Below are 14,034 nucleotides of genomic sequence, written 5' to 3' on the forward strand. Positions count from 1 at the left end.
TTGGGGGGGGGGGTGAGAGACTATGGCGGCCGTCAGGGAAGGTGAGCGGAGTTACTTTGACTCCAAACATTGCTTCAAGTATTGAGAACCGAGTGAGGGCGAGGAAAAGGGAGGCTTGGAGGAATCCTGGTTGGTTATTAGGTTGCAACTCTAGCCTGCTTACAAATGGGTTACCTTGACAATAGCGAAACAGTTGCCTCGTTGGCTTTCAAGCAAGCTCTGCCCCGTTGAAGAGAAGTTGCTTCTGAGTCAACAGGGACCTGATTGCAGCCTGCTTAGGCTGTAATCGTTAGTCATTATCCGTGCGATGGTAAATAAAACCAGTAATGATAAGCTGATATTACAGGATTGCAGGGTATCCAACCATATTGGTGGTTGTAGTTGCTAGAAGTAATTAGAATAAAGTCACGTAACTGCCCTATAGGGACGCGGTGGCTCAGTGGCTAAGACGCTGAGCTTGTCGATCAGAAAGGTTGGCGGTTCAAATCCCTAGCGCCGCATAACAGTGAGCTCCTGTTACTTGTCCCAGCTGTTCGAAAGCATGTAAAAATGACAGTAGAAAAATAGGGACCACCTTTGGTGGGAAAGTAACAGCATTCCGTGCACCTTTGGCATTTAGTCATGCCGGCCACATGACCACGGAGACTTCTTCAGACAGTGCTGGCTCTTCGGCTTTGAAACGGAGATGAGCACCGTCCCCTAGAGTTGGGAATGACTAGCACATATGTACAAGGGGAACCTTTAACTGCCCTACAGGACAGTCAGCACAGATTAGCTGCCTGGTTTATTTCTGTGGCATTGTGGCAGTCTCACCTGTGGAAATTACAGGTGGTTCTCACTTACTGACTGTTGAAATTTGCAGTGATGCTGATAACTGAGACTTATAATCACTCTTCAAAATTAAGGCTGTTGCGGACACTCACCCACCCACACCCATTATGTGATTGCCACTTGTGGCCTTCACTAGCCGCTTCTGACAAGCAAACACAACGGGAAGTTGCAAGATACAATCACATGGCATCACACATAATGACTGTGCCTCTTAGTGATGGAGTTGTCAGTCCCTGCAATCACTGAATCATGCCCTAAATAATTCAGCATTGGTTGAACTACAGTTAATATTTATGTGATTTTAGTTGACATCCTGCCTTTCGTTCAGGTTCTTGAGGTGTCCTATTTATGATTATTTATTTTCTTCCAGCATTTTTACAATACTGTACAATGCTATACTATACTAACGAGAGATTTAAAAAAACAATATATCTTTTATAGAAGGCAAATGATAGGTAATACTGTCATCTGGAGAGGATATTTATCAAATGCTTAAATCTCCATTTTCTAGTATATTGTGCATTTAATATACAATATAGAGAACTTGGAGCAGATTCAAAAAGGGTAACAAGGATGAACAGAGAACTAGAAACTAAATCTTAGGACAAGAATCAAAGTGCTGGGGAAGTCTGGCCTTGAGAAAAGATGAGAGAGTATTTTCAGATATCTGAAAAGATATCATATGCTATTATCAACACCTATTTTCTTTCATTCCAGAGGGCAGGAAGCTGAATAATGTATTTTAGAGAAAGGCAGATTGTAAATGAACATTAAAAGATGGAAAAGGGCATTCTGAGAATAAGGCAATTTGACAGTGGTGGAGCTAAAAAGATGGTAGACTTACCTTTTATTTTTATTCTAATAGACAACTATTCTGGAGAGATGCTTTTCCTTATTGGATTGACTAAATGACTTCTTCCAATCTGTGTTCCTTTAATTCAGTATTGATTGGCTATCACTTTTAACTAATTAACAAACTATCAGCGTTAACCACTAAAAAGTGAAACTTGCACCTTAAACTTGCATTTGGGCTGAAATTACCAACTAAAAAATTATTTCACTAGGGGGAGACAGAGATACTCTATGTAATTGAAATACATTTGAATAAAGATCTCAAAGAGTTGTAAACTGTATACAGTCTACCTTCCCTGGTGCTCTGAACAGAAAGATACAGATGATACATTATGTCATCTATACCTACAGGGAAAAATATCACACTGGATATACACTGTAAAAATTAGAGAAATCCCCAGGGGTCTCTAAAAAGGAGATGTGGAGATCATGTAAAACCTCATATATGGGAGTCATGACATAAGGCAATATTTGTATATTTCTGTTCTGAAAGTTGAAGGGAAGGTGGACTATATATACCAGTCTGATATCCCTGCGATCACTGAATGAGAGACCTGAATAACCCCTAAAGCTATTGCGTTCTATATAATCAACAGTGTAATAGGCCAAGTTCAATTCCCAATACAAATAGTCCTCAATTTACAACAGTTCATTTAGTGACTGTTCAAAGTTACAACAGCACTGAAAAAAGTGACTTATGACCATTTTTCACACATATGACCAATGCAGGATCTCCATTGTCATGTGATCAAAATTCAGATGCTTGGCAACTGACATATTTGTGAAGGTTACAATGTCCCGGGATCATGCGATCACCTTTGTGTCCTTCTGTCAAGCAAATGGGGAAGCCAGATTTATTTAACAACCATGTTACTAACTTAACAACTGCAGTGATTCACTTAGTAATTGTCAAGAAAGGTCAAAATAGGGCAAAACTCATTAAGCAACATAGATTTTGGGGTCAATTGTGGTCATAAGTTAAGGACTACTTGTAGATAGCTTGAAACCCAAAAAATAATATCTGGAACCCATACCTGAAGACTCAAAAAACAATGCAACGGGTCACACAGTGCTTCTGGCACTCCATATGAAGCATACTGAAGTCAAATGTGACTCCTAGCATGGATATAAACATGTTCTTAAATAGATTTAAATAACCCTAGAATTCGTAAGTTCTCATTGTATTGCATAGCTCATTTTTATTTTGGACTATATTTTAACTGCTTAAATCCGAATGGTTCATTCCAGTAATAAATCTGCCTAATGGTTTCATAACCATTTAGTAATGTATTTATGATTATAGTTCTGAGTCTAAATCAAAAACTGGCAGAAAATTCTCTTAAGTAATTTTGAATTAAAGTTGATGTTGGTGCTGCAGCATTGAAACAAGTTGTGCCATGTTATGAATTGTACAGCTGATTACTATAGGACCATATTTCTTTTTCAAAACAATTAAAAGAATTTCTGCGCACTAGTTTTTGTATCTTTTTTGCCTTAAAGATTTAACTTTGGATAATTATTTTATTTTTGTCTTGTGTACAGGGAGCTCATCGTCTGTTGTATCCTTTTTCTTTTATCCAGAAAACTAAATACAATTTGATTAATCATACCTATAATTTTCAAATGTACTACAGAGAAAGTTGGTATCTTCTTAGAAGTTTATGATGGTTCCTTTCAGGAAAATGAATAATGGTGGACAAATTTCTGACACATAAATGCAGGAGATTGTTAGGTATATCTTACAGCAACTTTCCTGTTCATCTGATCTCGCATGAGTAGCTTTAGAATATCATCTACTAAAATCCACATTAATTCCATGACAGTCTTTTGATGTGATTACTTCCAGAAATTTCAGATATGAAAAATGGTGCTATATGTCATTATCCTTTAATAAGTGTCATTTCCAAAGTCTTAATGTTTAAGAACATGCTATGCAAATTGACTATATTGCTGTTGACTGTAGGCATTAAGATATAATTGATTGATATACTGTGAAACCAAGAAATGAAATACATAGAATAATAACATTTAAAGGAGGAAACTGCAAGACATGTAATACAACTTGCAGAAAAAATCTCTCCAAAAGCATTTGAGACATAATCTTCAACCATCTCTTCTACTGCAATCTCATTTTCATTTCATTTCTCATCCATTCTGTAAACCGGAATACATTTGTTATCAGTAGGTTTTAAAATGTCCAATTGAAAAGGGATTATCCTTTAAGTAAAAGAAGCAAATGAATAACAAACAATAATACACAAATTCCTTTCAGATCTAAGTGGGTGTGGTTGGCTTCATTTTCCTCAAGAAAAGTTTGGCTTTCAGCAGTTTACATGTTCTAGCAAGAATACTGCAAATATTTCTTTAGTGCAACACTGTCACAAATGCAAAAATAAATTTACCACTTTAACTGCTGCTGTTTTTAAAAGACTGCTTGTCATATTTAGCATTCTATTGTAGATTTATAAAATTAAAGAGAACAAATAAAAACTACCAGATGTGTGCTTTTCAGTTATAATTCTAACAGAGAGGTAGTTTAGTGTAATGGTTAAGGAGCTGGCCTAGAAACCAGGAGACAGTGAGTTCTAGGTTTCCCTTAGTATGAAAGCAGGCTGGGTGACTTTGGTCCAGTCACTCAGCCCAACCCACCCACAGGATTGTTGTGGGGAAATAGAAGGCAGATGTTCTCTGCCTCGAGTTAGATATAAAAATGTGGGATAAAAATATAATTTTAAAATAAATGTATTTATGTTTGCATAATCAATATAGTATTTATTATTTGGATTTCTATAGCACCCCATTTCAAACCATTCTGAACAATATGCTACATAAAAATAAAATTATAAACTAAGTCAAATTACAATAGTAAACCCATCCACTTGGAGATATTTAACACTCCTCCAGGTGTTCTATCACACAGCCATGTTTTCACAGCTCCATGGAAACAGGTGGGAGGTGATGGTCTATATGTACAAAGGCAAATTCTACAGAAGAGGAGCTACCATTGTGAAGATATGACCACAAGGTCAACAGGTTGACCTCGATTGACTTTGGAGGTCTTTCCTCCTTGATCTCACTAGATGGAGAGCTTTCAGAGCAATCAAAGAATCCAAGCCCTGAAAAATGCCCTTCACTATGCTATAGCAAACTACATTTTGCGGACCAGGATACGTAGTTTGTGCCATCCAGCCGGGTGACCAACGATAAATTCGGAGTTTGTCCTTGTGCCATATTCCCAGATATATCTGACTAACCAGATGTTTGCAAAACAATAACGTGTGTAGCAACTCCACTCACTTAACGCTGCAGCTGGCACTCTGGATACACTGGGTACACTGGGCCCATAACCAGTGTTAGGGGTATCTCCGTTGGGAGACAGAAAGTAGTGCAGCGGAATGTACAGCTAGAGAGAAAGAATGTTGCTAGTAGAAAAAACACACAAATAGAGTCTCAGACACTGCTAGTAAAACACAAGTAGCTTTACTACTAATAATAGCTTCACAAGCAGTGATAGTAGATATTTGTCCAAACACAATTCAAAAAACAAACAATTGCTTACAATCGCAGTTCACGTTCTAGTCATCAAGCGAGCAAGTAGTTATCAAGCATAGTCAGCAGAGAGAGTGAGCTTTCCTGACTCCCTCTTATTGCAAAGTTAATTACAGCTGATAAGTACATTCACCCATTTAAAGCAACATCAACCATTTGTTATTATATATGAATCTATATTGCCTACCCAACACTAGGAGTATACTCCCAACACCTAGCATATGGGCAAAACCGGTCATGTTATGGCTCCTGATGGTCAGTGTAACTGAAAATACCTCACAAGATGTACACTGTAAAAATAAATAATCCCCCCTCCTCCAGAAGCAGGGAAGTTATGTAATGCTCCATATAAGGGGCCATGACATTATGTAACATTTGCCTGCTCAGGAAGAGCCTAACAGAAATATTAATTAAAGTTAATTAAAATATACCATTTTGATAATGCTTCTAGATATGGAACTATGGAACTGCTGAATCCCAGAATCTGGATACTTCCAGTAGCCAATGCATTTTATATAAGCGTCTAAAGTGTGTGGTCTGTGAATTCAGTTGCTGCTAGACGGCATGCCTTTCAGAAAATAACATCTCATCTGGCTACCTGTTTCTGAGGAATCCCTCAAGAGATGATACAGGTCATGTGGTGGGTCCTGGTTCAGGGGGGAAAAAATCAGACCTTGGCAGATAAAAGAAATGGCTCCAAGTATTTAAGATAGGAGAAAAGAGGATGAGCCAGTAGAGCATATCCCTAAAGGAGAGAGAGGATACAGCTATATCAAGTAAGATAAAGAGAGGAGACACAATGGATGATGATTTACCTCAAACAGTTAAAGCAAATTTCTCCTGAAATTGTTCTGTTTGCCATAAGGATTAGTGACATGACAACTTCTAAGACTTATCAAGTCAACTTGCAGGCATTTGTTCCTGCTAACACAGGTAGAGGGCAAAGCATACTATAATTGTATTACATGCAGACTAAAATTCTCAAAAGAGAAGCTAAGATCTTAGAGGCTCAAGTAGGAGTCTTATCCATCTGTCCAATCCATGAATGAGAACTAAAAAAGACAAGTCAATTACTGGTTAGGCAAATGACATGGTTCTGGGTTTGTCTTCTGAATTAAGATTGGCTTGCTGCCATGAGAGGAATTTCATCTCAAGGATTGTTAACAAGGTTGTAAGATAAAGAATCCTAGACTTTTTATTAAAAGGGTTTTAAATTGAGTCCCATGCAAGTTAGAAACTGAAGGATCTTGAACACTGTTTGCTATGAAATATGGGAATAGTGCTGAAATGGGGCCTTGCTGAAAAATCAGAGCAATGTTTCATAAAGTTCATGACATTTACTATCTACCTACTAATGTTCACACTGTGAGAAGTAAACAAGTTGAGCTTGAACAATTTGTACAGAAAATCAAATATAATTTAACAAGTGTAACAGAAATCTGATGGAATTGCTACCATAGATGAAAGCTAGAAACTGAAGAGCAGAGTTCAAATGGAACATAAGACATAGAAAGGGAGGAAGACTTGCATGTTACTGTAAAATATATTCATCCTGCTTAGAAAAGCAAAACCAAATGAATGAATTTGGTAATGTCGTTGAAACAGGATCTAGGACTAAGTAAATGAACAAATAAAAGCTCTTGTTGATATCGTTCATTTATCTTGCTAAGAAAATGTAGTTAATTTTCAATAACAAATTGCAGATTTTTCAAAGGAGCATGCATAAAGATAGAGAACTTTACACTGTTATCTGTTTGGAGTCAAAATCTACCAAACCTGGCCTAAAAATTCCTGATGTGTATTCATAACAACTTTCTCCTTCAATACATGGAAGACACAGGAAGATTAGCTAGCTTTAACCTGATACTGACCAATAAGGCAGACTTAAGATGAGCAACTGGATACAGCAGGAACACTGGGGAAAAGGTTAGATTTCTTGATTTTTAGACTTCAAAAAAGCATGCCTTTTTTGGAAACAGGCTTGCTAGTTTGCATTGTGATTTGAAGTGGAGGCAATATTTAACTTTTAGAATCTTTAGAGGAGACAGAGCTTTTGGAAATAATACTATCTGTACTATTTCTCCCAACTTTAAAGAAATAATTCTCTATATGGGATCAGATATTCTCTTATGACGTTTTATCTGCTATTAATAGAGCACATAATTAGTGAACTCTTATATGTGGGTTAGTAACCTGAAATAGATTACAGTGGCACAGCTAAATAGACCATTAGCTGATTTTCTGACCTTATTCTCAATACCACAATATGATTAATTTGGTTTTAACTTTTCTAACCTCAGCCAATGTGATTGTAAGCTATAGTTTATAGCTTAATGCATTGTACAAATATAGCTAATTATGATTCATTCATAAACCATGGTTAAGTAAAATTGTGGCTTAGTGTAGCTTCTGAACCAGTTTGCTGTATGTGCCCAGTAGCTAAGCACGTAGCATTTATTCAAAAAGTTCCCAATTCAGTCTCTGGTTGAAACAATTTCACATTGCAGGTAGGAAACAACATGATGACTGGATAGAAAGAAAATGTAATATTGTGAAGTATTCTGAAATGTAACTGGAATTGCTCGATGGTGATTCGACAGGAACATTAAGTCTACTCTGGAAGCAGCCATTCCATAAAAAGACCTTTTTTTTATAAGGCTGCTTACTGAAATATGGTGTAGTTGAATTGCCTGTGGCTCCTACTCAACTGAAGTGCAGTTACTTTACTCTGCTATACTTACCCAAGCCTAAGTTTATTATCCATCTTAGGTAGTCTGAAATGGACTACTGACTGAAGTACAGTTTATTCTACCACTTGATGTACTGAGTGACGCTGCAGTTTTAGTATCTAACACTGAATTATGATCCAACATAAAATGTGAAAAATATGATCATAAATAATTTTCCTTAATGGAACCTGCTAGCTGTCATCTGTTCCCCTACAGATCCTTTTCTTTTTAGATGGAATTTATTATGTATTTTATTTTTTAGCAGCGCTTCTAATGATTATTTATAAAAGTAAGTTGTTTAAAGTACACAGGTAAGAGATGATTCTGCTGATTCTTGGCAACATGATATATGCTAACTTGATTTTTATCTCCCTTTTTATATTTTACTTACTGTTAGGTCAGATTTTCACTTATCCGTATAACTTATTGACTCTTGATCTTGTATTGCTGTTCTTTATGGCACTTCTCGAACCTATCCGCTTATACTTTGGTAAGCATTATATAATTTACTACCCCTTAATATTAATCTATATGTAAAATATGAGTCCAACTGTGTAATTCAAGACAACTAGCCAATTATCTGATAAGCCTTTTAAATACTTTTACTGTTAAACATTAAAAGATGTTCAATCTATTTGGGTGAAAGTGCAAATGAGACATTACTCTAATATAAAAATAAGATTTTTCACTGGCCAATTCAGCTGTTTTGCACATATTAACTCAGAAAGAGTTCAGTGGGACTTACCCTGTTATAAAATTTCTATTTTAAAAATTATAACTGTTGGAGAATGACAACTATTGTATATAGCAGTATTCTTTGTCTAGGGCCTAGGCCACTGGAGAAGAAGAAAATGTGACGAAAAAGGAAGGACCTATTTTGGGGAGGTTGGAGAAAAATTCTTCAAACCACTTAAATAGTCAGAAGTGCTGTAGAATGAAAGGCCACTGCTGGACTCCAATTCTGGATCAGCAGTTTAAGCAGCCCTAGAATAAATTGTACAGCTTAAATTATCTTTTTTTTTTAAAATAAGCAGAGTACTTGCCACTATTATGAAATTTAACTTTAAGGTAGTCCTCAATGTGTAACCATTTCATTCATTCATTCATTCATTCATTCATTCATTCATTCATTCATTCATTCATTCATTCATTCATTCATTCAAGAGGGTCAACTTATTTCCAAAGCACCAGAAGGCAAGACAAAGAAACAATGAATGGAAACTAATCAAGGAGAGACACAATCTGAAATTAAGGAGAAACTTCCTAATACTGAAGACAATTGACCAATGGAACAGCTTGCCTTCAGAAGTTGTGGGTGCTTCATCACTGGTTGTTTTTCAGAAGAGACTGAGGAGCCACCTGTCTGAAATGGTATAGGGTTTCCAGCTTAAGGAGAGGGTTGGAGTATAAGATCTCCAAGATTCCTTCCGGCTCTATTCTGATTGATTTAATGACCAAAGTTACAACAGCATTGAAAACAGTGACATGACCATTTTTCACACTTACAATTGTTGCAGCATCCCCATGGCTGTGTGATCAAAATTTGGACACTTGGCAACTGCCCTGTAATGACACTTGCAGTGTCCTGGGGTCATGTGATCACTTTTGCGACCTTCAGTCAAGCAAAGTCAATAGGGAAGCCAGTCAGATTCATTTAACAACTGGGTTACTAACTTAACAACTGCAGTGATTCACTTAAGTCAAGGACTACCTGTATTCAAGAGTTTCTCCTGTAACGTTCTAGACTGGATCATTAGGCACAATAATTGTTCGTAACATGCTGCTACATAAAGGAAAGTAGCTGCATTACGCCTACATTAAGTAGGAGTTGGCATCCCACAGACCAGGGGCCTCAAACTGGCAACCTGCTGGCCATGGGAAAAACATGAAACATCACATGTCAGCAATGTGACGCTGCGACACCCATGCCATAGACTAATGGGGTTTTCTTTGGAAATGAGCCTGTCAGGCAGAAAAGAACAATGAACCACAACTGTTCCTTCTGCTCCATCTTAAGACCTGTCTAAATATGTAGCATATCACCTCTACCTCCTTAGCATTACATGCCAATACAGCTATTGAAGGAAGAACTGCCCAGAATCAATTGAACTGAGATGGGTAGCCAAACAAATTGAATGAACAAATGAATTGATCAACAAATAAACAAGAAACAAGTCTCCAGTCACAAGGAAGTTCTTAGCAGAATCCTACTCAGCAGTACGCCAGCAGTATGAAAGCTTTAAATCCAGTCAGATATTTTGTCTTCAATAATTCTAACATTACGATTCATTTTTTATTTAAGTCTGCATTCTAAGTGATTTACCCCCCCCCCTCTGTAAATTAAATTACTGTTTAGTTTTAGAATTCTACTGTTATGGTCTAACAGATTCATAAATGCCATCAGGTACATGTATGTCCTTTTCTCTCCCTATTAGGTACTAAAGGCAATTTGAGAGAAGAGGAAGCTCCCCTTGGGATCAGTCTCGGGATCACTGTTGGCAGTATACTTCTGTCAGTCTACTTTCTAGTGTGGCAAACATATATCCTGAGAGCAGATGTCATTATTAATGTGGTGCTACTTGTTGCATATGGACTTGAAGGAATTCTACAAATCATAGCAATTGCTGCCTTTGTCAGCTAAATCATGTTGATGCTTGTATACATGGTTTTTTTTCAACATTTTCTTGCAATGGAAGCAACATTTGAACATTACACGAAGGAGATGTCCTGACAATTGTGTTCCTTGTGACAAAGTTGCATGAGACATTGCTAAAACAGGTTCTGCTGGCCAATTTTCAGCATAGCGTATTTACTGTACTGACCTGTGCTTCAATGAAAGTTTGCGGCAAAAAAGCAAGCTCTTTTTCAAGGGGGAAATATCTCTTTAAATACACAGTCCAATGCAGGAGGAATATTTATTTATTAATTAAACTTATATGCCATCCTCTCCTTTTGTAAAGCAGCTCTGGACAGTTTACAATTTAGATCATAGGTATTAAAGTATTAAAATATTAACGATGTATACAAACTAAAAAAACTGATGGCAAGGACAACACAGAGGTGGCATCTTCCCTATAAGTCCTCCAGCCCCCTCCAACATGGAGGCTCCCTATCAGGACCTCAAACTATTCCCATCAGCTGAAACACTGACCTACAGGATGCAGAGCATGCTGCTTCTACCAGATTGAGTGGGGCAGGCCAATCCCATTGGGATGAGATGGTTCCTCAGCTAACCTGATCCCATGCCATGAAGGGCTTTAAAGGTGATGACCAGCACCTTGAATTGATCCTGGAAGCAAACTGGCAACCATTGCGTGTGTGTGTGTGTGTGTGTGTGTGTCACACAACACAGTATTACGTGTGACCTAGGGTTGCTCAGAATGGATTGTTTTACTGCATTCTGTACCAATTATAGTTTCCAAATACTCTTCAAGGGTAACCCCATGTAAAGCATATTGCAGTGATCCAAAAGTATATACATTTTTATTCAGAGTTAATATCTTAAAATTAGCTAGCCTTAGTATCAAAAGTTTCGTGACAAGTATATTTTTCTTGATATATCTGCACCAGGCCAACAGATCATAAGTTAGCCTTTCAATTACAATTATAATATTTTCTCATTTTGATTTGCAAGGTGCAGCATAAAGAGAAAAGATTGGATATTACATCAGAATCTGCCCCATCATAGACAGAAGTTACACATTATACTAAAATAAAGTGATTCCTTTGCTTTTTGCTTAGTAGAATGTGAGATACATTTAAAGGCCATGTTTTATAATGTAGTTTAGTATGTAAATCCTGCTAGTAAAGACTCAATCAGTACATTCGTTTTTAAAAGATATAGTGTGCTCTTCTGACCAATGTATAATCTTTCTAAACCTGCTAGCATTCTTGTTTACATAATTTCCAGTTAATCAAAATAAAACATTTCAAAGTTTCATTTCAAGAATATTACCGTAGATTGAGAATTTTATATATTTATATATCCACTTTATAAGCCTTATAGACTACCTAGAATAATTCTTTTTCAACATGTTTAATCCTTCAGAATATCTGAATTGTTATTTGTTTTGAGTATAATTAAGGGCATTTCTGATTATTTTATCATCCATTCATGTTTCTTGTAATCCTAAGGAAAAGTAAGATACAAATTAATTTCTAGGAACTATGTATAATATGAATTGTTTTACCTTTTATCTTTCTCTATGTATATTAATTTGCAGCATTCCAGTTTTCTTTTGCAAATATTTGTTTTATGCTTTTTCAAAAGCATATAGATCTGATGACTTATCTCCCAAAATTACTATATTTATATTTTTATATCTTTTTTTAACTATTTCATAGATTCTATATATGTGTTCTCTTATTGTTCTTCTGATAACAATGATAGTCGAATGTAAAATGTAAGTCCATCTTGTCTGTGCTAAATATTATGGAGTTCTTATAGATAATGGAGCGTTGCACAAAAGGCATAGCTATGATTAATCTAGAAAAGAGAAATGTCATGTTTAGTGAGTCCTATAGCTTTAAAAGCCTAGAATTATTTCAAATCTGATTGCAGACATTTATCATTTTTGTAGGGCTGATCCTGTGGAACTGCCTTGTATCGATGTATTAGGACTAGAGATAGAGAGAGGAAAGTTCAAGATTTTGTGAAGATTATAAGGAGGAGAATGCCTAACATATATAATTATTTCTGACATTTCAGAACAATGCAGCAGGAATGTTCAATTAATTAGAATGAGTGCTGATCAAATCAGAATGAGCCAAACTTTGGAAACAAGTAAAAGAAGGATGACATAATTTTATAATTACACTTACCAACCCAACAATTGTGATTTGTAACTCTCAGTGAATTTTGGCATATGTTCAAGTACATGTTTACATAAATATTTTTTGTTATAATAGCATTTACTGCCATGGAAACATTGACTAGATTGCAATTCTCAAAACACTCCCGGAATAGGTGGATCCAAAATCTCCCCACTTTTTGGGGGTGGGGGTGGGGTAGAAAGATTGCACAAACTGATTATAAACAATGATATAACACAGTCACCAAAATGATTCACTAGAACAGTGGTCCCCAACCCCCGGTCCGCGGACCGGTGCCGGGCCGTGGAGTACCTGGCACCGGGCCGCGCAGCGGCCGGGGGCCATGATCGCTGCAGCGGCCGGGGGCCATATTTGCAACTTTGTAGTCCTCATGAACGTGCCCTTTCTCTGCCCCCCCCCGCTGCCCCAGATGTGCGGGGCTGGGGGGGCGAGGGGAGGCCCGATCTCCCTCCCGCCCTCTTGCTCTGCTCGCCCCGGGAGGGAGGGGGCGGCGGCAGCGGCCTCGGCCCGAACTTGGGATGCTGCTGGCGGAGGCTGCCTGGGAGGCAAAACTTTGTCCGCGGACTCGCCCGGCCCGCCTGCCCCGTGGAATGACGAGGGGGGGGCAGGAGGGGGCGGCGGCGCTGCATTTTCCTCCCAAGGAGAAACTAAGGTTGCGGGGGGGAGGGGCGCAGCGCGGCCGTTTCGGGGGAACTTGGGGAGCTTCGCCGTTCCGAGAGGCGCTTCGCGCGCAGCCCCACCCAGGTGGGAGATGTTTTCCTCCGCCGAGGCGGGGAGGGGGGGCTTTACGTAAGACTCGCGGCGCAGCTCTGCCCCCCCTCCTGGAGTGTCACCTGCCTCCCGCCCCTCCCCCCCGCCGCTCCGCCGAAGCGCTTTTTGCGTCAGGCCGGCGGGGCTCTCGGGGGCCCTTCGGCCGCAGCCCGCCTTCTCCCCCTCTTTCCTTCATGGAGCGCGGCGCGGAGGCCCACCCCCTCGGAAGCAGCCGGCCTCCGCCGCGCCAGCCGCCTGCCCGCCCGAAGTAGGACACGGCGCCATCTTTTCCCCCCGCCGAACTGCAGCAAGGAAAAAGGGCTGCCCGAGCGAGCGGATCGCGGGGTCGGTTCCCCCTCCCTTCCCCCGGCAGCCGAGGAGGAGGAGGCGGGGCGGCCTTGTGGGCTGTCGGCCTTGGCGTGAAGGAAGGTCCCCCCCCGCCCTGCGGAACGCGCGCCCAGGATGGCCGCCTTCCCACCCGCCGGTCCGG

The 14,034-nt window shown here is 39.0% G+C and overlaps 1 protein-coding gene across 1 annotated transcript; it reads left to right on the forward strand.

The window, feature by feature from the left end:
• The first annotated feature begins 4 nt into the window (after positions 1 to 4).
• Positions 5 to 12,987, forward strand: TMEM80 (transmembrane protein 80). The gene is made up of 5 exons (XM_032222955.1): positions 5 to 41; positions 3,226 to 3,242; positions 8,157 to 8,250; positions 8,359 to 8,451; positions 10,397 to 12,987. The coding sequence occupies exons 1-5, from the start codon at positions 23 to 25 to the stop codon at positions 10,600 to 10,602; spliced, it is 429 nt and encodes a 142-aa protein (XP_032078846.1). The 5' UTR covers positions 5 to 22; the 3' UTR covers positions 10,603 to 12,987.
• Positions 12,988 to 14,034: the final 1,047 nt, after the last annotated feature.

This window comes from Thamnophis elegans, chromosome 1, assembly GCF_009769535.1.
Source record: "Thamnophis elegans isolate rThaEle1 chromosome 1, rThaEle1.pri, whole genome shotgun sequence".
Taxonomy (NCBI): Eukaryota; Metazoa; Chordata; class Lepidosauria; order Squamata; family Colubridae; genus Thamnophis; species Thamnophis elegans.